The 23055-nt window shown below is 51.4% G+C and overlaps 3 protein-coding genes across 4 annotated transcripts in view; 1 reads left to right on the top strand and 2 right to left on the bottom strand.

The window, feature by feature from the left end:
- The window catches only part of LOC134983285 (gastrula zinc finger protein XlCGF26.1-like), a 53700-nt gene extending 45424 nt beyond the window's left edge, over positions 1-8276 (bottom strand). For both annotated transcript variants that reach the window (XM_063949004.1, XM_063949005.1), the window contains exon 1: positions 8228-8276. The gene's annotated coding sequence lies outside the window, so the exon portion shown is untranslated. The remainder of the gene's footprint in view (positions 1-8227) is intronic.
- Positions 1-23055, bottom strand: part of LOC134983294 (oocyte zinc finger protein XlCOF7.1-like) — a 223708-nt gene that overhangs the window by 61824 nt on the left and 138829 nt on the right. The gene's annotated exons all lie outside the window — the stretch shown is intronic.
- LOC134983261 (zinc finger protein ZFP2-like) overlaps positions 8434-23055 on the top strand; it is a 77861-nt gene continuing 63239 nt past the window's right edge. Inside the window, exon 1 of the mRNA XM_063948985.1 lies at positions 8434-8511. Coding sequence (XP_063805055.1) covers positions 8434-8511 — 78 coding nt within the window. The remainder of the gene's footprint in view (positions 8512-23055) is intronic.

Here is a 23055-nt window from a genome sequence, read left to right as displayed (position 1 = left end):
TCTTCCTCGTCTCTGCCAGCACAGCCCAGCCCAGAGGAAAAGACCACAGCGGCTGAACTGACGCCAACCACAGCATCAGCCATCCCAGAGGAAAAGACCACAGCGGCCAGATCAGCACATCTGCCCCTTGCCTCTGGTGGGCCTACGTCCCCTAGCAACGCAGAGGATGTCGGTTCCAGTTTGTTGAATCCTGTGGGGGTGCCCAGTGATGCTCCTGTCCCTAGTGGTTTGCCAACTCCGGCGGTGAGTATGAGTGACCACCCCGACCCTACCATGACTGACCCCAACTTGACTCACCCCAATATTCCCCTTGTAGAGTGTCCAGACTTAGGAGAAAGTGAGGGCCGCAGGCAGGAGTTTAGGGAAGCTCAGCTCTCTGACCCATCCCTGGAAGGTATGAGGCGCCAAGCTGGCCGTGGCCTTGCTGGGATGGGGCTGGGAGTGTGACCTGGTGGAAAGGGTTACTGTACCGGGTAGCCAAGGTAGAAGGGGATAGGCCGGTGCGGGAGCAAGTTCAACTGGTGGTTCCCAGGAGCTTTCGGGAGCAACTGATGTCAGCTGCACACAAAATTCCCTTGGCGGGATACCAGGGGAGGGACCGAACACCGAGGTGCCTGACGCAGATCTTTTTTTGGCCCGGAGTGTCGGATGACGTCCGGACCTACCGTAAGTCCTGTGATGTATGCCAACGGCTTGGACGCTCCAGTGCTCGGGCTCCCCTAAGGTCTTTGCCAATAGTCGGGGAACCTTTCCGAGTGGCCGTGGACATAGTAGGTCCCCTACCTGTGCCCAGTAGATCGGGGAAGACATACATCCTCACCGTGGTGGATTATGCTACCCGGTATCCAGAGGCTGTGGCTCTGTCCGCCATCACTGTGGAAAAGGTAGCGGATGCTCTGCTAGGCATAGTTAGTAGAGTACGGTTCCCCAGTGAGATCCTAACTGATCAAGGGACGCAGTTCATGAGATATCTGGTCCAGTGTCTCTGGGCGAGGTGCGGAGTGCGTCAACTCCGCACTGCCCCCTATCATCCCCAGACTAACGGACTTTGCGAGAGATTTAATGGCACTCTGAAGCAGATGCTATGGGCATTTGTGACTTCGGAGGGGGAGACTGGGAGCGATACCTGCCGCACCTCCTGTTTGCATATCGGGAAGTGCCCCAGGAGTCAACCAGATTCTCGTCCTTCGAGTTACTATATGGCCGCAGAGTCCGTGGACCTCTCGACCTGTTCCGGGAGTCTTGGGAGGGGGAGCTGATTCACCAGGATGAGTCCGTGGTGGAGTATGTGTTGAAGCTCAGAGATCGGTTAGAGAATCTCATGGGACTAGCGCATGCGGAAGCACAGACCAAGCAGAAGACTTGGTATGACCAGGGTGCGCGTGCTCGGGTCTTTGGAGTAGGGCAGAAGGTGCTGGTTCTGGTGCCCACACGTCAGAACAAGCTCCAGGCTGCCTGGGCAGGACCGTACACGGTCGCAAAATGCCTAAGCGACATCACCTACGTAGTGTCATTTGACAGCGATGGTAGAAGGCAGCGTATCTACCATGAAAACATGTTAAAGGCATATCACGAGCGTGTGGAGTCGGTAGCCGTTGTGTGCTGCCTGCCGATGGAGGAACCAGGAAAGGATTCCATTCCTGACCTCCTCGCGGATGCCAAGGGTGAGGGTGGTGTAGAGGAAGTTAGCTGGAGCAGTGAGCTTGGTAACCCCAAGAGGGAGCAGCTGGAGTCAGTGCTGCAGTCCTTTGAGGCCCAGTTCAGCAGGAAGCCCGGCCTGACTTCCCTACATGCCTATCATGTAGACACTGGCGAGAACAGGCCGATTCGGCAACCCGCATATCGGGACTCACCAGAGGCGCAGGCGAGTATCTACCAAGAGGTGCAGGAGATGTTAGTGCTAGGCGTAATCACGCGCTCCAACAGTCCCTGGGCCGCCTCCGTTGTACTGGTTCCCAAGAAGGACCGGACAACCAGGTTATGCATATACTACCGCCGGTAGAACGAAGTGACCAAATCCGACGCCTATCCCCTACCCCGCATTGACGCACTGTTAGACGAGTTGGCTGGAGCGAAATACATCTCTACGTTCGACCTGAGCAAGGGGTATTGGCAGATACCAATGACTCCCGAGGCTCAGGAACGGTCCACCTTCATCACCTCCTGTGGCTTGTTTGAGTTCAAAACCATGCCATTTGGGATGAAGAATGCGCCAGCCACCTTCCAGAGTGTGGTCGATGACCTGCTGAAGGGGTTCAGAGAGTTCGCCCAGGCCTACTTGGATGATATTGCTGTCTTCAGCCGAACCTAGGAAGAGCACCTGAGGCACGTGGGCAGGTCTGACCATCAGGGCAGACAAGTGCCAAATGGGGATGTCAGAGGTAGAGTACCTGGGACACCGTGTGGGGGGAGGCAAGGTGAAGCCTGAACCAGCGAAGGTGGAGGCAATCCGCAACTGGCCCCGGCCCACAACCCAGAGACAGGTCCTGGCTTCCTTAGGGATTGCAGGGTACTACAGACATTTTGTCCCTGACTTTAGTTCCGTGGCCAAACCCCTGACTGATCTGACTAAGAAGAAACTCTCCAAGTTAGTTGACTGGACGACCGCATGTGAGTTGGCATTCCAGTCGTTGAAAACAGCTCTAGTACAAGCCCCAGTACTGATGGCACTGGACTATAGTAACAACTTTGTTGTATAGACTGATGCGTCACAGTACGGACTTGGGGCAGTACTGAGCCAGGAGGGGCCGGATGGACAGGAGCACCCGGTGGACTATTTGAGCAGAAAGCTGCTACCGCGGGAGGTGGGTTATGCCACAATTGAAAAAGAGTGTTTGGCTATTGTTTGGGCTGTGAAGAAGTTTCAGTCCTATTTGTATGGCCGCCATTTTACGGTGGTAACGGACCACAATCCATTACTGTGGCTTCAGCACACCACAGGGGAAAACGGCAGACTGTTGCGGTGGAGCCTTGCTCTTCAGGTTTATGACTTTCATATTATCCACAAGCAAGGCAAGGCTCATAGCAATGCGGATGGACTGTCACGTCAGGAGGAGCCTGAACCCCCAAAGAACTCCCGGTAACCCCATTAAGGACTGCGGGACCAGGGACCAAATCGTTGGGACATGGGTCCCTGGTTGACCCGCTTGAATGGGGGGGAAAAAGTGTGGACGGAGAGACCCCCAGCCCACGTGGACAATGGCCGCTGCAGCACTGAAGGGGTTAACCCCTAGTGCCCGGCACCATTATAAGGACAATGGGCGCTTGGCGCCATATTTAAAAAGTATAGGGCGCTAGGCGTCAGGTGTTTAAAATGCTTTTAAAACTGTATTTTAAAGGTGTGCCATGGTCCCGGACCTCTCTGGCGACCACGGCAGTGAGGGCAGCCCCCGGCGCGCTGAGCAGAGTGTGCGCGCCGGGGGAGAGGGGAACCGCTGCAGCCGTGAGATCAGTTCCCGCTGCAGCCATCAGGTGTGCGCCGCCGGAGTCCGGGAGCTGTGTGTGCGCCGGGGGAGAAGGGTGAGCCGCTGCGGGTGGGAGCTCAGCTCCCGCTGCAGCTCGCTCTGTGGTTGCCTCAGCCCATCGGAGGTGGCCAGCCGCGGCAGCCGAGACGAACGTCCCGGGCTGCTGGGCGGCAAGGGGGGTGCGCCGCAGCCCGGCTCCCCGCCGGACGCTGCTGCGAGGGCACCGGATACAGCGCCGCACACAGGGGACCGGGCTAGCCGGCTCCCTGTGCGGTGAGGGCACCAGAGTGCGCCGCTCAGGGGGTCCGGGCTAGCTGGCTCCCTAGTGGCAGGGGGACACAGAGCTGCGGCGGCCGGGACAAGCATCCTGAGCCACCGGACTTCAGATCAGGGGGGGACAGGGAGAGCCAGCTCCCTGGACCCCAGTGGCAGGCTGGAGGATGGGGGAACCAAGCCCCATACCTCCAGCACTGAGAGAGAGCCCCAGCAGCCAGGCTGCAGGGCTAGGGAAGCCCAGCGCTGTAGTTAAAACCAGAATAAAAACATTGATTTAAATGCAATAACATATATATTGTGTTATGAGGCACTGCAATGCCTGGGAATGTGGAGCCTGTGCAGGGCACAGGCTCAGTGTAGATTTAAAGGGAAACACATGTGTTTAAATGAAATGTATTTAAATGTAAATTGCACTTACTTGGTTGTGTGCATGCTGATGGATTCTCCCAGACCTTTTCCCCAAAAACGGAATACTTTCCCTTCCAGCCTCACTCTTGAAAGGGGCATTGGGAGAGAGAGAAGCTCAGCTTTGAAACAAGCTGAGTGGTTTTCTGGAGCTCCATGGAGGAGATCACCCGTAGTGTCCAGGAAACCTGGACGCTAGGCTGCCCAGCTCTGGAGCCCAAATCCAGGCTGCAGGCAGTGGGCTAGGTCCCGGGCAGGTTTCTGGAAGTCAGTTTAGGCAAGAAAACTTCCCCCAGCCTAGACTGAACGGCACTGGGGCGTATCCTGATCCTCCAGGATGGGACAAGCAAAGGAGAACGACCACTCCCCACTGTCCATAGGGAACAATGTTAGCTGTGCATGTGACCAAGGCACGCACAGCCCATGGGTAAACACTGATTGGTTGTACACCACAGGGCGGGCTTACCCCCTGTGGTAATGTCTATTGGAGTAGGATAAAAGGAGGGCTGCTGCCCCATTGTATTGTATTGTACCATCTTTTTTCTGCTAGAACATCTTGTTGTATGCTGTTGTCCCTAGCAATAGGGATGAGTCTTTTTTAAGGCTATTATTGAGCAAATAAACATCTGCCTCAAGAAGATTGCTTCATCTTGTGACCTACAGGGTTATGCCAACCATAGCCCCGTCCTCCGGCTGTCCAGGAAAGCATCTAGCGTCTCCAAGTTCCACCTTCCGCCAACTACCGGTAGAGGCCTAGCAAGTGGCTAGTGGGGATTTGTCAACACCACACAGGTGTGGTAAGACAAGGCGTCGGCACATACAGAGCAGAAATGTGGTTCCAAACGCCACGGCAGGTTAGGAGTTTGGTGGTGGCAGCATAAACCCGCCCACAACGCAGTGGGTGGAGTCAGTAACAGGCGGTTACTGACGGTACGCGGGAATCCCCTATGTGGTCAGGCCTCGTGTGACCTAACCCTCCATTCTGTGCGCAGGAGACGGGACGCGAAAGCGGCGAGTGCTTTCGTTCGGGACCGTCCTGTCACACCCACATTGGCTGCTCACACAGTGTTACCCGTGAATCAGACTTAGCCGCCTCACGGTCTTTTCATGCAGCGGACAACTCTGACTGCAAATCAGGCATTCTCACAGTTATCACAGACATGCTGCTGTTTCTCATATTGTCATGCAGACAGACAATAATACAGTGAGACAACGTCCGCACAACTCAGTGAAAATAACTGTAGTGTCTATAATACCGCGTGCACTGTGTCATAGAGGAAATCTATGATGGTCACTGTGCCACCTACTAAACACCCCTGCCCCCTCCAGTAGCATTGTGTTGTAGGACTGACATAGTGCTGTAGGAAGAAGCAAGAAGTAGGTGTGTAACCTTTGTGTGAAAACGGCGTCCCAGCATGTGCATCTGACTATAACCTATGTATCCCCAAAAGCACTAATAACCTAGGCTTAATAGCCTGTTCTGTCCCTTATAGCCCTGGCCACCATACCTTATATTTAAGGGAACGGCTGAACTAGGGACCACCATGACCTCCAGCAATGCTTAAAGCAGTGAGCCGCGCCTAGCTTCTTCCACCCCCCCACCCCTCCGCAATGTATACCAAGCGCCGGCTCTGAGTGGCGGTGCCCAGCAGCAGCAGCAGCTACCCAAAGTGGTCTGTGCGCTGGTGGAAGCCGGAGAGCGGGTAGATGTGTAATGTGACGGGCGTCCAGTGGCGGCAGTGTGATCTGTCCGCTGCTGGGAGCCGCGTTGCCGGGAGCCGCTTCTCTGGAGCGGTGAGATGTAGCCTGACAGGTGCCCAGCGGCAGCATTATGTGACCGCTGCTGGGAGCCGCTTCCCAGTTGTCTAGAGGGGCAGATTGTAGAGGCCAGTGGTAGCGCTGTTTGGAGCTGCGCTGCCGGGTGCCGGGGAGTGGGCAGGTGTGGAGCGACGCAGGCGCCCAGTGGCAGTATGTGTCTGACCGCTGGTGGGAGCCGGAAAGCGAGGGAGTTTGAGCCAGTAAAGCTATACCTTAGTAAGCAGCTCGTGCAAATCACTTTCCCCGCACATGGAGTGGAAATACTTAGAAAAATTAAAAGTAAACCCTGGAATGACTCCAGGATGCGACCTTCCCTGGTGAAGGCACAAAAAACACTGAGGCATCTTGGGAGTATGGAGGTGGGAAGAGGGTTACACATTTAAATATTTCAATGTTCCTATCCCTGCTATCGCACCGTCCATATCCCAAGGAGTACTACAGTGCCCCCTAGTGGATGAAAAAGAAATAAGTGATGTCACCATGACAATCCCAGATTCCCTCACCTCCCCAGTCATGTCCCTGCATTATTACTATAGATATAAGTGATGTCACTGTAACACTCCCAGATCCTCTCACCTCCCACTCACGTCCCTGTATTATTACTATAGATATTAATGATGTCACTGTGACATCACCACCAATATATTATACTAATAATAATGACAGGACACCACAGGCTGCTGCGCCTGTATTATAATAATAATAATATTAATAAGTGGACCCCACTAGCTATCCTTCTTTATAATATTAATAATAGGACAACAAAGGCTACTCCTCCTGTATAATAATAAAAATAACAGGACACCACAGGCTGCTCCCCTGTATTATAATAACAACAACAACAACAACAAAGGCACACCACAGGCTACTCCCCCTGTATAATAATAATAATGCTTCCCGTGTATAATAATAACAGGACACCACAGGCTGCTCCTACTGTATAAAAACAGGATACCACAGGCTGCTCTTCCTGTATAAAAATAATAACTGAACACCACAGGCTGCTCCCTCTGTATAATAATAACAGGGCACCATAGGCTGCTCCTCCTGTATTATAATAATAATAATAATAATAATAATTATAACAGGACACAACAGGCTGATCCTCCTGTATAACAATAATAACAACAGGACACAACAGGCTGCTCCCCCTGTCTATTATGACAAGACAGGATGCTACCCCTGTATATTATTGCAACACAGGCTGCTCCTCCTGTATACTATGACAACACAAGATGTTACCCCTGTATATTATGACAACACAGGCCACTCCCCCTGTATACTATGACAGCACAGGATGCTACCCCTGTATATTATGACAGCACAGGCCGCTGCCTCTGTATATTATGACAACACACGCTGCTCCTCCTGTATACTATGACAACACAGGCCGCTCCCCCTGTACAGCACAATGCCACAGGACACAACACCTGTGATGTCCCGTGTATAGAATTACGGTAATGGCAAGGTCTGCGCCACATGTATTACGGTAACGACGGGGTCTGCGCCACCTGTATTACTGTAAAGGCGGGGTCTGCGCCACCTGTATTACAGTAATGGTGGGGTACGCGCCAGCTGAATTACGGTAACGGCGGGGTCCGCGCCACCTGTATCACGGTAATGGCGGGGTCAGCGCCACCTGTATCACTGTAATGGCAGGGTCCGCGCCACCTGTTTCACGCGGTGACGGCGGGGTCCGCGTCACGCGTATCACGGTAACGGCGGGGTCCGCACCATCTGTGTCACGGTAACGGCGGGGTCCGCGCCACCTGTGTCACGGTAACGACGGGGTCCGCGCCACCTGTGTGACGGTAACGACGGGCTCTGTGCCACCTGTATTACGGTAACTGCGGGGCCTGAGCCACCTGTATTACGGTAACGGTGGGGTCTGCACCACCTGTATTACGGTAACGGCGGGGTCTTCGCCACCTGTATTATGGTAATGGCGGGGTCTGCGCCACCTGTATTACGGTAACGGCGGGGTCTGCACCTCCTGTATTACGGTAACGGCGAGGTCTGTACCACCTGTATTACGGTAATGGCGGGGTCTGCACCACCTGTATTACGGTAACGGCGGGGTCTGTACCACCTGTATTACAGTAATAGGACACTAGAGTGTCAGCCACCTGTACAGGAGGGATAATGCAGCACCAGAGGCTGCTGCAGCTGCACTATAACAAGGCACCAGAGGCTGCTCCCCCTGTAGTACAGAACCTGACACCAGAGCTGCTCAGCCTATAGAATAATAATAATAATATCATTACCTGCTGCCAGACACAGCAATGGCTGCTCTCTGCTCCTGCTGCCTTGTGGGAATGATAGAAGGAAGGCGGAGCTCAGACCAGGGGAAAATGGCCGCCGCTCCTGACGTCACAACACGGCCAGGGAACCTATTGCTGCTGCCGGACTGGTCTACAAGAAAATGGCCGCCGGCCTCCTGCACTGAGGACATATTGGGAAAACTTCAGGAATGTGCGTTCCACATACAGGAAGTGAGTTTTCATCGACTGCTGCAGCCTCGCAGAGTCCCAGTGTCCGTGGAGATCAGGTATACAGGGGGAGTAGCCTGTAGTGTCCAGTTGTTGTTGTTGTTGTTGTTATTATTATTATTATGATACAGGGGAGCAGCCTGTGGTGTCCTGTTATTATTATTATGATACAGGGGGAGCAGCCTGTGGTGTCCTGTTATTATTACTATACAGGAGGGAGCAGCCTGTGGTGTCCTGTTATTATTTTATACAAGAGGAGCAGCCTGTGGTGCACATACTGATGTCACTGGTGATACAAGGTTGTTACACATAGGGGGCGGTATATACAAATAGGGGACGGTATACACATATAGGGGGCGGTATATACACATGGGGGGTGGTATACACACATAGGGGCGGTATATACACATTGGGGGGGTGTACATAGGGGGCAGTATACACACATAGGGGGCGGTATACACATGGGGCGGTATAAACACATAGGATGTTGGTATACACATATAGGAGGTTGGTATACACATATAGGAGGTTGGTATACACACATAGGGGGGCGGTATACACACATGGGGGACGGTATACACACATGGGGGGCAGTATACACACATAGGGGGAACGGTATACACACGTAGGGTGAACGGTATACACACGTAGGGGGCCGGTATTTACACATAGGGAGACGGTATACACATAGGGGGACGGTATACACAGTGGGAAGGAATATACACATAGGGGGGCGGTATACACACATAGGGGGGCGATATACACACATAGGGGAGTGATATACACACATAGGGGGGTGGTATACACACATAGGGTGCGGTATATACACATAGGGGGCGGTATATACACATAGGGGGCGGTATACACACATACGGGTAACGGTATACACACATAGGGGGGCAGTATACACACATAGGGGGTGATATTTACATATAGGAGGCGGTATTTAAACAGGGGGGGGCGGTTTTTACACATAGGGGGACAGTATACACACACGGGGTGGTGTACACACATGGGGGCGGTGTACACACATAGGGGGTGTTATACACACAAACGAGGACAGTATACACACAGGGGGGCGGTATTTACACATAGGGGGCGGTATTGACACGTAGGGTGGTGGTATTTACACGTAGGGGTCGGTATTTACATGTAGGGGGGGCGGTATACACACGAAGGGGGGCGGTATACACACGTAGGGGGGCGGTATACACACATAGGGTAGACAGTATACACACATACCCCCCTTCCCTGCTGCCCCCTGACTTCCTCCCATACCCTTCTATCCCCCTCACCTGCCGCCCCCTGCCTGTGTTCTTCTATCCCCCTCACCTGCCGTCCCCTGCCTGTCCTCTTCTATCCCCCTCATCTGATGTCCCCTGCCTGTCCCCTTCTATCCCCCTCACCTGCCGCCCCCTGCCTGTCCCCTTCTATCCCCCTCACCTGCCGCCCCCTGCTTGTCCCCTTCTATACCCCTCACCTGCCGCCCCCTGCCTGTCCCCTTCTATCCCCCTCACCTGCCGCCCCCTGCCTGTCCTCTTCTATCCCCCTCACCTGCCGCCCCCTGCCTGTCCCCTTCTATCCCCCTCACTTGCCGCCCCCTGCCTGTCCCCATCTATCCCCCTCACCTGCCGCCCCCTGCCTGTCCCCTTCTATCCCCCTCACCTGCCGCCCCCTGCCTGTCCCCTTCTATCCCCCTCACCTGCCGCCCCCTGCCTGTCCCCTTCTATACCCCTCACCTGCCGCCCCCTGCCTGTCCCCTTCTATCCCCCTCACCTGCCGCCCCCTGCCTGTCCCCTTCTATCCCCCTCACCTGCCGCCCCCTGCCTGTCCCTCTCTATCCTTCTCACCTGCCGCCCCCTGCCTGTCCCCTTCTATCCCCCTCACCTGCCGCCCCCTGCTTGTCCCCATCTATCCCCCTCACCTGCCGCCCCCTGCCTGTCCCCTTCTATCCCCCTCACCTGCCGCCCCCTGCCTGTCCCCTTCTATCCCCCTCACCTGCCGTCCCCTGCCTGTCCCCTTTTATCCCCCTCACCTGATGTGACACCGCAACCCTGGCACTCCGAATGCATTCCTACTGTCCCTTTACGTCAAGAACCTCATCTCCTCCCAGTCCTCAAACCCCGGCGCCCCTTTTCCACTATCAACTCGCTCCTCGCCCCCCCCCCCCCCCCCTCACTCTCTGCTCTTGACTTTGCCACCTACCTCCCATCCAGAATTAACTCCCTATGGCAGGATATCACATCCCACCAGACCCTGAGCAACCCCCTCTTCCATTTCCTGACTTCCACCCTCTCCTTTCCTCCTACCAACTCTGACATCTCTCTTCTCTATCTAGTGTGGAAGTCATGGCCCTCGGCCGTTCCTTACCCCCTCCAACTCCCCATTTGACCCTATCACCTCCCACCTCCTCCGCTTCTTCTGCCTGTTCCAATCTCTTCCTTTCATCAGACACTGCCCCCTCTGCCTTTAAGCATGCTCTTGTTTTCCCGATTCTTAAAAACCCTACCCTTGATCTAACGTATCTCTCCAACTATCGACCATCTCTCTCCTCCTAACTCCTTGTGCGTATAGTCTACAATCGCCTGTCTTTCCTCACACTCACTGCTTGTCCCATTCCAGCCTGGCTTCCGTCCTCTCCACTCCACTGATACTGCCCTCGCTAAAGTCTGCAAAGACCTCCATGCTGCCAGATCCAATGGTCACTACTCTCTGCTTATTCTCCTTCACCTCTCTGCTGCATTGTACACTGTGGACCACCCTCTCCTCCAACTACTTTTCTCTAGCATCCACAAGGGATATTGGGGACAGAATTAGTACCATGGGGTGTAGACGGGTCCAAAGGAGCAAGTGCACTTTAACAATTATTCACTGGGTGTGCTGGCTCCTCCCCTCTATGCCCCTCCTACAGCTCAGTTTAGATAAAGAGCCCTCGGGAGAGGATGCACACTCTGCAGCTCCAGAGTTTTCCTTCATTTTTATTTCTAACTTTTAATGATTTCGGTTTGGTGTTTGGGTAACAGTATACCTGCGCCGTGGGAGCTACGGGGGGGATGGTCACCGGCCTTCTGAGGTGCAGAGCCGCTTCTCCGCTGCAGGACCACCATCCTGAGGGCTGTTTGTTCAGCGGGGCATGACGCCTTGGCTGTTGCAGCCGCAGCAGTCCGCACACCCTTAACAGATGCCTGAAGGTGATCGTCGGTGGTGAGTACCAACCGGGGGGACCCGCTAGGGGGGTCCCCCAGTCAAATGTGTGGCTGAAGCGCGGATGCGGCATACGGGTCCCTCCTGGGGGGGACCCGCTCTAGCCCCTGCGTGAGACTGGCTAAACACAGGTGAACCAAGCATTTATGTGAGGTTGTACATACATAAGGAGACATGGCCAGTATAAATATACAGCAGTAGCTCCGGCGCCATGGCAGGGGGCGGAGCTACATTAGAGCGGGCTCAGCGGCATATTGGCGTCTTCCTCTGCATGAGCTGCAGCAGCCTCCACAGCTCCTCCAGAACTGCCCCTGTATACACTGGTACCGGGTATAGGGGTGGGGGGAGCCGCTATCGTTGTGCACAATAATCCCCTGTGGGGTTTTATAAAGAATCTCATTGTGGTTACACAGATGTAACAACCGCTGACAGCCTCACTGGGGCCGGTCACCATTGGGTGCGCTGGAGTCCTCTCTTCTCTGTCTCCTCTCACATGCAATAGGGCAGGCTTGTCATATATCATATCAGGCTGTATTGTGTGTGTATATTGTACTGTTTTCTACTACACTATGGTAAAACAGAAGTCTTGCAGTGTGTGTAATGCCAGGTTCTCTCCTAGCACATCCAGCTCAGTATCATGTGAGCAGTGTAGTCAGTCATCTCATGCTGATACTAATGTGGGGGAGAATGCGGAGCCCCCCTGGTTGGGGGCTATAAAAACTATAATGTCTGATATGTCATCTCAGCTCACTGCAACTGCAAACAAGACACAAGAACTGCAACAAGCAGTGGGTAGCCTTACTGCTAAGCGTCCCTCCCTGCCTGCTTCACAGAAACCTGCTCTACCTGCACTCCTATCATATGATACTGATGATGATGTACAGGATGATGGGGATCCCACCCCAATCCAGGGTATTGAACCCCTCGTATTGGCTATTAGGGAGGTGTTAAAGCTCCTCCTGGGGGATGCAAGTACTCAGCAGTCATTTTTCCTCCCTCAAAAGGAACCAAAAGTCACATTCCCTGATTCCACGGAATTGGATGACTTATTTAAACTAGCCTGGAAGAATCCAGATAAAAAATATCATGGTGACGAAAAGGTTTCTGAATACCTTCCCCTTTGCCCCTGAAGGCAGAAAATTCTGGGAAGAATCCCCAGCCGTAGACGTCTCAGTGTCTCGCCTTTCTAAAAAGGCGGTGCTCCCTGCTCCGGGCTCCCTTACGGTGAAGGACCCGGCAGATAGGAAAATAGAGACCACTCTAAAATCTATTTTCTCCTACGTCCTAGAGGATGCTGGGGATGCTTCAAGAACCATGGGGTATAGACGTCATCCGCAAGAGACATGGGCACACTACAAGACTTTGAATGGGTGTGAACTGGCTCCTCCCTCTATGCCCCTGCTCCACACTCCAGTTAGATTCTGTGCCCAGTGAGACTGGATGCACACTGAGGAGCTCTCCTGAGTTTCTCTGAAAATACTTTTTGTTAGGTTTATTATTTTCAGGGAGATTTGTTGGCTACAGGCTCCCTGCATCGTGGGAGTGAGGGGAGAGAAGCAGACCTACTTCTTAAGAGTTCAAGGGCTCTGCTTCTTAGGCTACTGGACAACATTAGCTCCAGAGGGTTCGATCACTACGGTGCGCCTAGCTGCTTGTTCCCAGAGCCGCGCCGTCGCCCCCTCACAGAGCCGGAAGATAGAAGCCAGATGAGTATGAGAAGATCAGAAGACTTCAGTGACGGCTGAAGAGGTGTCGCGCTGCGCTCCGTGCTCCCACACATATCACAGCACTGCAGGGTGCAGGGCGCAGGGAGGGGCGCCCTGGGCAGCATGAACACCTCAAATCAGACTGCCTTGAGTTATAACAGTGCCCCAGGCACTAGATAAGGGTCCCCCGCCAGTATAAACATATTTAAGCGGGACTGAAGCGCGCCATGTAGTGGGCGGGGCTTAGCCCACATACCTCTGACCAGCGCCATTTTCTCTCCTCAGAAGCTGCAGAGACGCAGGCCCTGTCCTCCACACGGCTGTACAAGTAACAGGGTGCAAAACGGGGGGGGGGAGACAAATAAATTGGTGCTTATTTGTATATATATAAAGCGCTAACAGGGCTGGGCAGTCATGTCACTGGCCTCAGTACCGGGATAGGCGCTGGGTGTGAGCTGGCAGAACGCTCTCTGTGTCTCTCTTACAGGCTTTATTGTGGGTCTGTCTCCTATATCCCAGTGTGGTTGTGGGTGTCGGTACGTGTGTGTCGACATGTCTGAGGCGGAATGCTTTTCCCAGGAGGAGGCTGGAGTGGGGACAGAAAATACTGTGAGAGTGACCGTGTCTGCACCGCCGACGGATGATTGGATGAATATATGGAGAGTGTTTTAAACGCAAACGTGACTAAGTTGACTAAGAGATTTGATAAATCTGAGTCTAAGAACCAGACATGGAGGAAATCCATGGAAGATGCTTTGTCACAGGCCCAGACCCATTCGGGGTCACAGAAACGTGCAGTTACCCAGATAGCAGAGACATATACCGACACAGACTCTGATTCCAGTGTCGACTATAGTGATGCCAGATTACATCCAAAGCTGGCTAAAAGTATTCAGTACATGATCGTGGCGATAAAAGACGTGTTACATATCACTGAGGACCCTGCTGTCCCTGATACTAGGGTCTGTATGTATAAAGGAAAGAAACCTGAGGTGACGTTTCCTCCCTCTCATGAACTGAACGCTCTTTTTGAAAAGGCTTGGGAAAATCCTGACAAAAAGATACAGGTTGCCAAAAGAATTCCAGTGACATATCCGTTCCCCTCTGGGGACAGGGAAAGGTGGGAGTCAATCCCCACGGTAGACAAAGCTCTATCGAGTGTATCCAAAAAGGTGGCGCTTCCGTCCCCTGACACGGCAGCCCTAAAGGATCCTGCGGATCTTAAGCAGGAAAATACCCTGAAATCCATTTATGTCAGTACAGGGTCACTGCTCAGGCCTGCCGTTGCTGTGGCATGGGTGAGTAGCGCTATTGAAAGGTGGGCAGATAACTTGTCATCTGAGGTAGATTCCCTAGATAGGGATAGCGTGCTTTTGACTTTGGGTCACATCAGGGATGCTGCAGCGTATTTAAAGGAAGCTGTGAGGGATATTGGCCTTTTGGGATCAAGGGCCAATGCCATGGCAGTCTCAGCAAGGAGAGCGTTGTGGATTCATCAATGGAATGCTGACGCTGACTCTAAGAAGGTGATAGAGTCTCTACTATTTAACGGTAGGGTCTTGTTTGGCGACGGCCTCACTGACCTAGTATCTACGGCTACCGCGGGTAAGTCATCGTTCCTGCCTTATGTTCCTGCACAGCAAAAGAAAACGCCCCACTATCAAATGCAGTCCTTTCGGCCCAATAAATACAAAAAAGGACAAGGATCTTCTTTCCTTGCTACGAGAGGAAGGTGAAAAAGGTCACAAGCTGTGGCAAGTTCCCAAGAGCAGAAGTCCTCCCCGGCTTCTGCCAAATCCACCGCATGACGCTGGGGCTCCTCTGAGGGAGTCCGAACTGGTGGGGGCACGTCTCGAACTTTTCAGTCAGGTCTGGGTGCACTCAGACCTGGACCCTTGTATAGTCGAAATAGTAACCCAAGGGTACAAATTGGAGTTTCAAGACGTGCCCCCTCACCGATTTTTCAAGTCGGCCTTGCCAGCATCTCTTCTAGAAAGGGAAATAGTAAGCTCTGCAATACTAAAGTTGTGTCACAGCGATGACAAGTGAGTATTTGCCTTTACTAAAAAACCAAGAGACTTGTTATATTATATTCTTTTACTAGAATCAATTCACATTACACTTAAATAAATACATTTGTTAAAACATATATTAAAATGTATCTGCTCAATTATTAATATATTTCAACCGGAATGCATTCCTTATTTAATAAATTAATATAATATTATAAAGCCGCTTTTACTTAATTGATTGAACCCGTATTTTATACAAGGGTAACCAATTAGTAAGAACCATAAATCATCTGTTTAATTTGCCGTTATTGGCACATTTTTCTCATTACAGGTTGAGTATCTCATATCCAAATATTCCGAAATACGGAATATTCCGAAATACAGACTTTTTTCAGTGAGACTGAGATAGTGAAACCTTTGTTTTTTGATGGCTCAATGTACACAAACTTTGTTTAATACTCCGTTATTAAAAATATTGTATTAAATGACCTTCAGGCTGTGTGTATAAGGTGTATATGAAACATAAATGAATTGTGTGAATGTAGACACACTTTGTTTAATGCACAAAGTTATAAAATAAATGACCTTCAGGCTGTGTGTATAAGGTGTATATGTGACATAAATGCATTCTGTGCTTAGATTTAGGTCCCATCACCATGATATCTCATTATGGTATGCAATTATTCCAAAATACGGAAAAATCCCATATCCAAAATTCCTCTGGTCCCAAGCATTTTGGATAAGGGATACTCAACCTGTACTATATGCCAGTTAGTAATATATAGATGATACTATAAAGGTCTCCACTATAACCTGTCACTGGCGTCCCAATGCAGGATTAGTCTTTCCTGGTGTGTTTTTGCCCGTTCACACGGGGTTATAATGACCCTTTCCTGGGAATGTCCTCCGCTTTAGCACTATAGCACAAGTGCAAGGATTAGTTTTAAGGTATATACCTTTTGGAGTTCCCGGTTGGTGGGCAGCGTTTACAAGCACACAGACAGCGGTAGTAATAGTGGAGACTTTCACAAGTTGTCGGCGCTGCACTGAGCAGCGTTCAGAAGGCTACAATCGCAGTGAGCCGTAGATGTAGATGTCCTCAGTGGATATGCACACTGTGAGCGGTAGCCAGACACAGAGGATGCGGCAAGAAGTGAGCTGCAGAAACCGGCACAGCTGAGAGGGGCAGACGCGGCGGAAGCGGCCAAAGACACAATCAGCGGTTGAAAAAACGGGTGATGACGTCAACGTGTTTCGTCCCGTCAATTCTCGGGACTTCCTCAAGACTGGCTTCTCAGTGGGATAATGGCTTTTTATCTACCTCTTAATGAGAAGCTCCAAATCACCTGTGTTTATTTAATTAGAATCTTAATTGAATAATACTCACAATCAGTTTCACTTTGAATCTATATGAAATGCTGTGTTCTCTTGCTTTATTTCAAGACACTCCATATATTCAAAGTGTAACATTATTAAAACATAGTGCTAAAGCACTGTATTGGGAGTCACTAAGCGCACAGACACATCTTTATTGTATTTCAGTGTAATTTCAGGCTCTTGCAAAGCCTAGTCTGTGCAGCTGGTGTTCACCCAATATAAGTGAATGAATTTAATTTAGTATCTGCGCCTGGGAATTGGGTGTCTAGTACATCCACCTGTTGTTTTTTGTCTAAAGTTGTGTCACAGTCAAGTGATTGTCACGGTGCCCCCATCACAGCGGGGGGGGGGGGAGTTTTATTCGAGCCTGTTCGTGGTCCCGAAGCCGGATGGTTCAGTCAGACCGATTCTGAACCTAAAATCCCTCAATTTCTTTCTAAAGAAATTCAAATTCAAGATGGAATCTCTACGTGCAGTGATCTCCTCGCTGGAAGAGGGGGATTTTATGGTATCGGTCGACTTAAAGGATGCATACTTGCATGTCCCCATATTTCCTCCGCATCAGACTTACCTAAGATTTGCGGTACAGGATTGTCATTACCAATTTCAGACGTTGCCGTTTGGTCTGTCCACGGCTCCGAGGATTTTCACCAAAGTAATGGCGGAAATGATGGTTCTCCTGCGCAAGCAGGGAATCACAATTATCCTGTACTTGGACGATCTCCTCATAAAGGCGAGGTCCAAGGAGCAGTTGTTGAAGAATGTGGCTCTTTCACTGACGATTCTGCAACAACACGGGTGGCTCCTAAATTTGCCAAAATAACAGTTGGATCCAACGACACGGCTTTCGTTTCTGGGTATGATTCTGGACACAGAATTGCAGAGATTTTTTCTTCCAATGGAAAAAGCTCTTGATTTACAGAACATGGTAAAACAATTTCTGAAACTAACAAAAGTGTCAGTTCTTCAATGCACTCGGTTGCTGGGGAAGATGGTGGCGGCCTACGAGGCCATTCCATATATGACAGGTTCCATGCAAGGGTGTTTCAGTGGAACCTGTTGGACCGGGTGGTCTTCAGTATGCCGACTGACGGGATCCCGGCGCCAGAATCCCGACAGCCTGCATACCGACATTTATTCTCCCTCGTGGGGGTCCACGACCCCCCTGGACGGAGAATAAAAAAGCGTGGCACGCGTAGCGCGGCGAGCCCGCAAGGAGCTCATTTGCGCTCGCCACACTGCCGGTAAGCCGGCAGTCGGGCTCCCGGCGCCGGTATGCTGGTTGCCGGCATACCATACTGCACCCTGTTGGACCAATGGTCCGGGTCTCACCTGGACATGCATCGGAAGATAATTCTATCTCCCAGGACCAGAATCTCCCTTCTGTGGTGGCTGCACAGTTCTCACCTTCTGGAGGGGCGCAGGTTCAGGATTCAGGATTGGATCCTAGTGACCATAGATGCAAGCCTCCGTGGCTGGGGAGCAGTCACACAGGGAAGAAACTTTCAGGGAAAGTGGTAGAGCCAAGAAGTTTTGTCTACACATAAACATTCTGGAATTAAGAGACATTTACAACGGCATACTGCAAGCAGAACATCTTCGAGGTCTGCCTGTCTTGATTCAGTCAGACAACATAACAGCAGTGGCGTACATAAACTGCCAAGGCAGTACAAGGAGCAGAGCAGCGATGGCCGAGGCCACAAAGATTCTTCGCTGGGCGGAAAGACATGCCAGCGCTCTGTCAGCAGTCTTCATTCCGGGTGTGGACAACTGGGAAGCAGACTTCCTCAGCAGACACGATCTCCAGCCAGGAGAGTGGGGTCTTCATCGAAAGGTCTTTGCAGAAGTGACAAGTCGTTGGGGAGTTCCTCAAGTAGACATGATGGCGTCACGCCTCAACAAGAAACTTCAGAGATATTGTTCCAGGTCAAGGGACCCTCAAGCTATAGCGGTGGACGCCCTAGTGACACAGTGGGTGTTTCCGTCAGTATATGTGTTCCCTCCACTTCCTCTCATTCCAAAGGTGATAAAGATTATAAGAAGAACAAGGGTTCAGGCGATACTCATTGTTCCGGATTGATCAAGAAGGGCCTGGTATCCAGAGCTTCAGGAGTTGTTCATAGAAGATCCCTGGCCTCTTCCTGTTTGTGAGGACCTGTTGCAACAGGGGACGTGCGTGTATCAAGACTTACCACAGCTGCGTTTGACGGCGTGGTGATTGAACGCCAAATCCTAACCCGAAAGGGTATTCCCAGTGAAGTCATTCCCACACTTCTTCAGGCTAGAAAAGAAGTAACGGCAAAGCATTACCAGCGTATTTGAAGAAAATATGTGTCTTGGTGTGAAATTTCAGCTGGGGCGGTTGCTCCATTTTTTGCAAGCAGGTGTGGATGAGGGCCTAAAGTTAGGCTCCATTAAAGTACAAATTTTGGCCTTATCTATTTTCTTTCAGAAGGAGTTGGCCTCCCTTCCAGAAGTTCAGACCTTTGTGAAAGTCGTACTGCACATACAACCTCCCTCTGTACCCCCAGTGGCACCATGGGATCTTAACATGGTGTTGCAATTCCTGCAATCTCATTGGATTGAACCTTTGCATAAGGTTGAGTTAAAATTCCTTACTTGGAAAGTAGCCATGCTGTTGGCCTTGGCATCTGCAAGGCGGGTATCTGAATTGGCTGCTTTGTCGCACAAAAGTCCCTATTTAATCTTCCATGCTGATAGGGCGGAGTTGAGAACTCGTCAGCAATTTTTGCCAAAGGTGGTTTCTTCAATTCACGTGAACCAGCCTGTTGTGGTTCCAGTGGCTACTGATGCCTTGGTCAGAGCTTTGCAAATCTATGTCGCCAGAACGGTTTAAGTTAGGAAAACAGAGGCTCTGTTTGTCCTGTATGCTCCCAACAAGATTGGGGCTCCTGTTTCCAAGCAGACTATTGCACACTGGATCTGTAATATGATTCAGCAGTCTCATTCTACGGCAGGATTGCCGTTACCGAAGTCGGTGAAGGCCCATTCTACCAGGAAGGTGGGCTCATCCTGGGCGGCTGCCAGAGGGGTCTCGGCATTACAGCTGAGCTGCTACTTGGTCAGGATCAAACACCTTTGCGAAGTTCTACAAGTTTGATACCCTGGCTGGGGAGGACCTCTTGTTTGGTCAATCTGTGCTGCAGAGTCATCCGCAGTCTCCCGCCCGTTCTAGAGCTTTGGTATAAACCCCATGGTTCTTGAAGCATCCCCAGCATCCTCTAGGACGTATGCGAAAATAGGATTTTAATACCTACCGGTAAATCCTTTTCTCTTAGTCTATAGAGGATGCTGGGCGCCCGTCCCAGTGCGGACGGTATCTGCAGTTATTGGTTGTAGTTACGCACATGTTGTGCTGAGTGCAGTCAGTCTGTCACTGTTGTTGATCATGCCGTTGCATGCGTTGTTGTTGAATGCCATGTTGTAGGGCGTGTTGGTGGTGTGAGCTGGTATGTATCTCACCTTAGTTTAAAATGTTAAATAAATACTTTTCCTCGAAATGTCCATCTCCCTGGGCACAGTTCCTATAACTGGAGTCTGGAGGAGGGGCATAGAGGGAGGAGGTAGTTCATACCCATTCAAAGTCTTATAGTGTGTCCATGTTTCCTGCGGATCCCTTCTATACCCCATGGTTCTTGAAGCATCCCCAGCATCCTCTATGGACTAAGAGAAAAGGATTTACCGGTAGGTATTAAAATCCTATTTACGTTGCTGCAGGCGTAGCACAATGGCTTGTCATTGCAGGTTGCAGGATGACACATGCAATCCATTCCTGGGCTAGACAAATAAAGGAAGATCTCTTGGGTAATATGACCTTAGACGACACTGTTGCCTTACTGTCTCACATTCAGGACACGGCAAGAGTCCTCTGTGACTCCTTATAAGAGATTGGCACTGTTAGTGCTAGAACCACGGCTATGGCTGAGTCTGCGCATAGAGCCATATGGTTACGTCAGTGGATCGCTGATGCTGACTCAAACCGTAATGTGGAATCTATTTCCTTCACAGGTGAATGGCTCTTTGGAGGTGACCTGGACACCTGGATTTCGAAGGCTACGGCCGGAAAATCCACATTTCTCCCTTCGGGTGCCCCTCCTGCTAGACGTTCCTAAACGGGACCATCTACTCAGTCCTTTCGGTCCTCCAGATTTCGATCCAGAGCCAGAGGAGCCTCCAATGCAGCGAGAGGCTCCAGGGCAATACCTATAAAACCAGCAGTTGCTGGGTCTCAGAACCAGAAAACCAGTTCTGCTCCCGCAAACACTTCAGCATGACGGTGCACACCCACCCCGGGGGGATCTCGTGGTGGGAGCTCGGTTACGTCACTTAAGCCACATCTGTGACGGTTCTTGCCAAGATGCTTGGGTAAGGGACCTTATCTCTCAGGCCTACAAGCTGGAGTTTGACGTTTCTCCTCCCCAACGATTTTTCAAATCAGGCTTACCAGTTTTGGAAAGTATGCATGGTACTCTACTACTGGCCATAGAGAAGTTGGTACAGTCCCAGGTCATTGTCCCAGTACCACTGTTGCAACAAGGACAGGGTTACTACAGTCTGTAGTACCGAAAACAGATGGGTCTGTGAGATCCCTTCTGAATCTGAAGTCCTTGAATCCTTACCTGAAGGTTTTCAGATTCAAGACTGAATCTCTGAGGGCAGTGATCGCAGGCCTGGAACCACAGGAGTTCCTAGTATCCCTGGATATCAAGGATGCTTATCTACATGTCCCAATTTGGCCATGTCATCAGGCCTTTCTGAGGTTTGCCCTGCTGAACGATCATTACCAATTTCAGGCATTACCCTTCGGCCTGTCTACAGCTCCAAGGGTGTTCACGAAGGTGATGGTGGAAATGATGTTTCAGCTCAGGGTCCAGGGGGTCAATGTGATCCCATACCTGGACGATCTCCTGATAAAAGCAAGATCAAGGGAGCTTCTATTACTCCACATAGATCGCACTATCCAACGCCTGTCTCACCACGAGTGTATCCTTAATCTACAGAAGTCCCTCCTGGAACCGTCTCCGCGGCTCCTGTTTCTGGGCATGCTACTGGATACTGTAGCATAGAAAGTATTCCTCCCAGTTGACAAGGCGAGAGCACTCCAAGAAATGGTATGCATGGTCTTCAGACCTGCTCGAGTGTCCGTTGATCTTTGCATAAAATTGTTGGGAAAGATGGTGGCCTCCTACGAGGCGATACAGTACGGAAGGTTCCATGCAAGACCCTTCCAATTGGACAACCTGAATAAATGGTCCGGTTCCCATCTTCAGGTGCACCGGATGATTCGGCTGTCACCCCTGGCCAGGATTTCACTCCTGTGGTGGACACAGTCTTCCAACCTCTTGGAAGGCTGGAACTTTGGGATTCAGGACTGGATCCTCCTCACAACAGATGCAAGTCTATGAGGATGGGGAGCTGTCACCCAAGGGGCACAGTTCCAGGGCAGGTGGTCTGCCCAGGAGGCCCTGCTTCCAATCAACATTCTGGAACTTCAGGCTATCCAGAACGTCTCTGCTTCAGGCGTCTCCTCTACTAAGGCCACAGGCAATCCAGGTGCAGTCGGACAACGCTTTGGCAGTGGCGTACATCAATCGACAAGGAGGGACAAAAAGCAGGGCCTGCATGCGAGAAGTGTCAAGAATACTCCTCTGGGCAGAAAAACATGCAAGAGCGCTGTCCGCAATCTTCATTCCGGGAGTGGAGAACTGGGAGGCGGACCTCCTAAGCCGCCACGACCTCCACCTGAGGGAGTGGGGACTACACCCTCAGGTGTTCCAACTGAACATCCACAGGTGGGGTTGCCCACAGATCGACTTGATGGCCTCTCATCTCAACAAGAAGCTTCGCTGCTATTGCTCACAGACCAGGGACCCTCAGGCGAATGCAGTGTATGCGCTGACTTCGCTTTGGCCTTACCAGCTGGTCTACCTGTTTCCTCAAGCGGATCAGACAACAAAAAGTGGAAGCAATCTTGATTGCCCTGGATTGGCCCTGAAGAGCATGGAACACGGCTCTTCTGGACATGTCTGTACAGGACCCTTGGCCTCTACCACTAAGAAGGGATCTTCTTCAACAAGGACCGTTCGTCTACCCGGACTTACGGCAGCTTAGTTTGATGGCATGGAAGTTGAGCGGAACATCCTAGCTCACAAAGGGCTTTCCAAAAAGGTAATTGCCACTATGGTACAAGCCAGAAAACCTGTGATGTCAAAACACTATCATATCTTGCGGAGATATGTCTCTTGGTGCGAAGAACGCACATATCCCTCTTCGGAATTCCACT

This window comes from Pseudophryne corroboree (assembly GCF_028390025.1).
Source record: "Pseudophryne corroboree isolate aPseCor3 chromosome 3 unlocalized genomic scaffold, aPseCor3.hap2 SUPER_3_unloc_11, whole genome shotgun sequence".
NCBI classification, from domain to species: domain Eukaryota; kingdom Metazoa; phylum Chordata; class Amphibia; order Anura; family Myobatrachidae; genus Pseudophryne; species Pseudophryne corroboree.
Note: the sequence above shows the minus strand (reverse complement) of the source record. Positions and strands in the feature narration are given on the sequence as shown.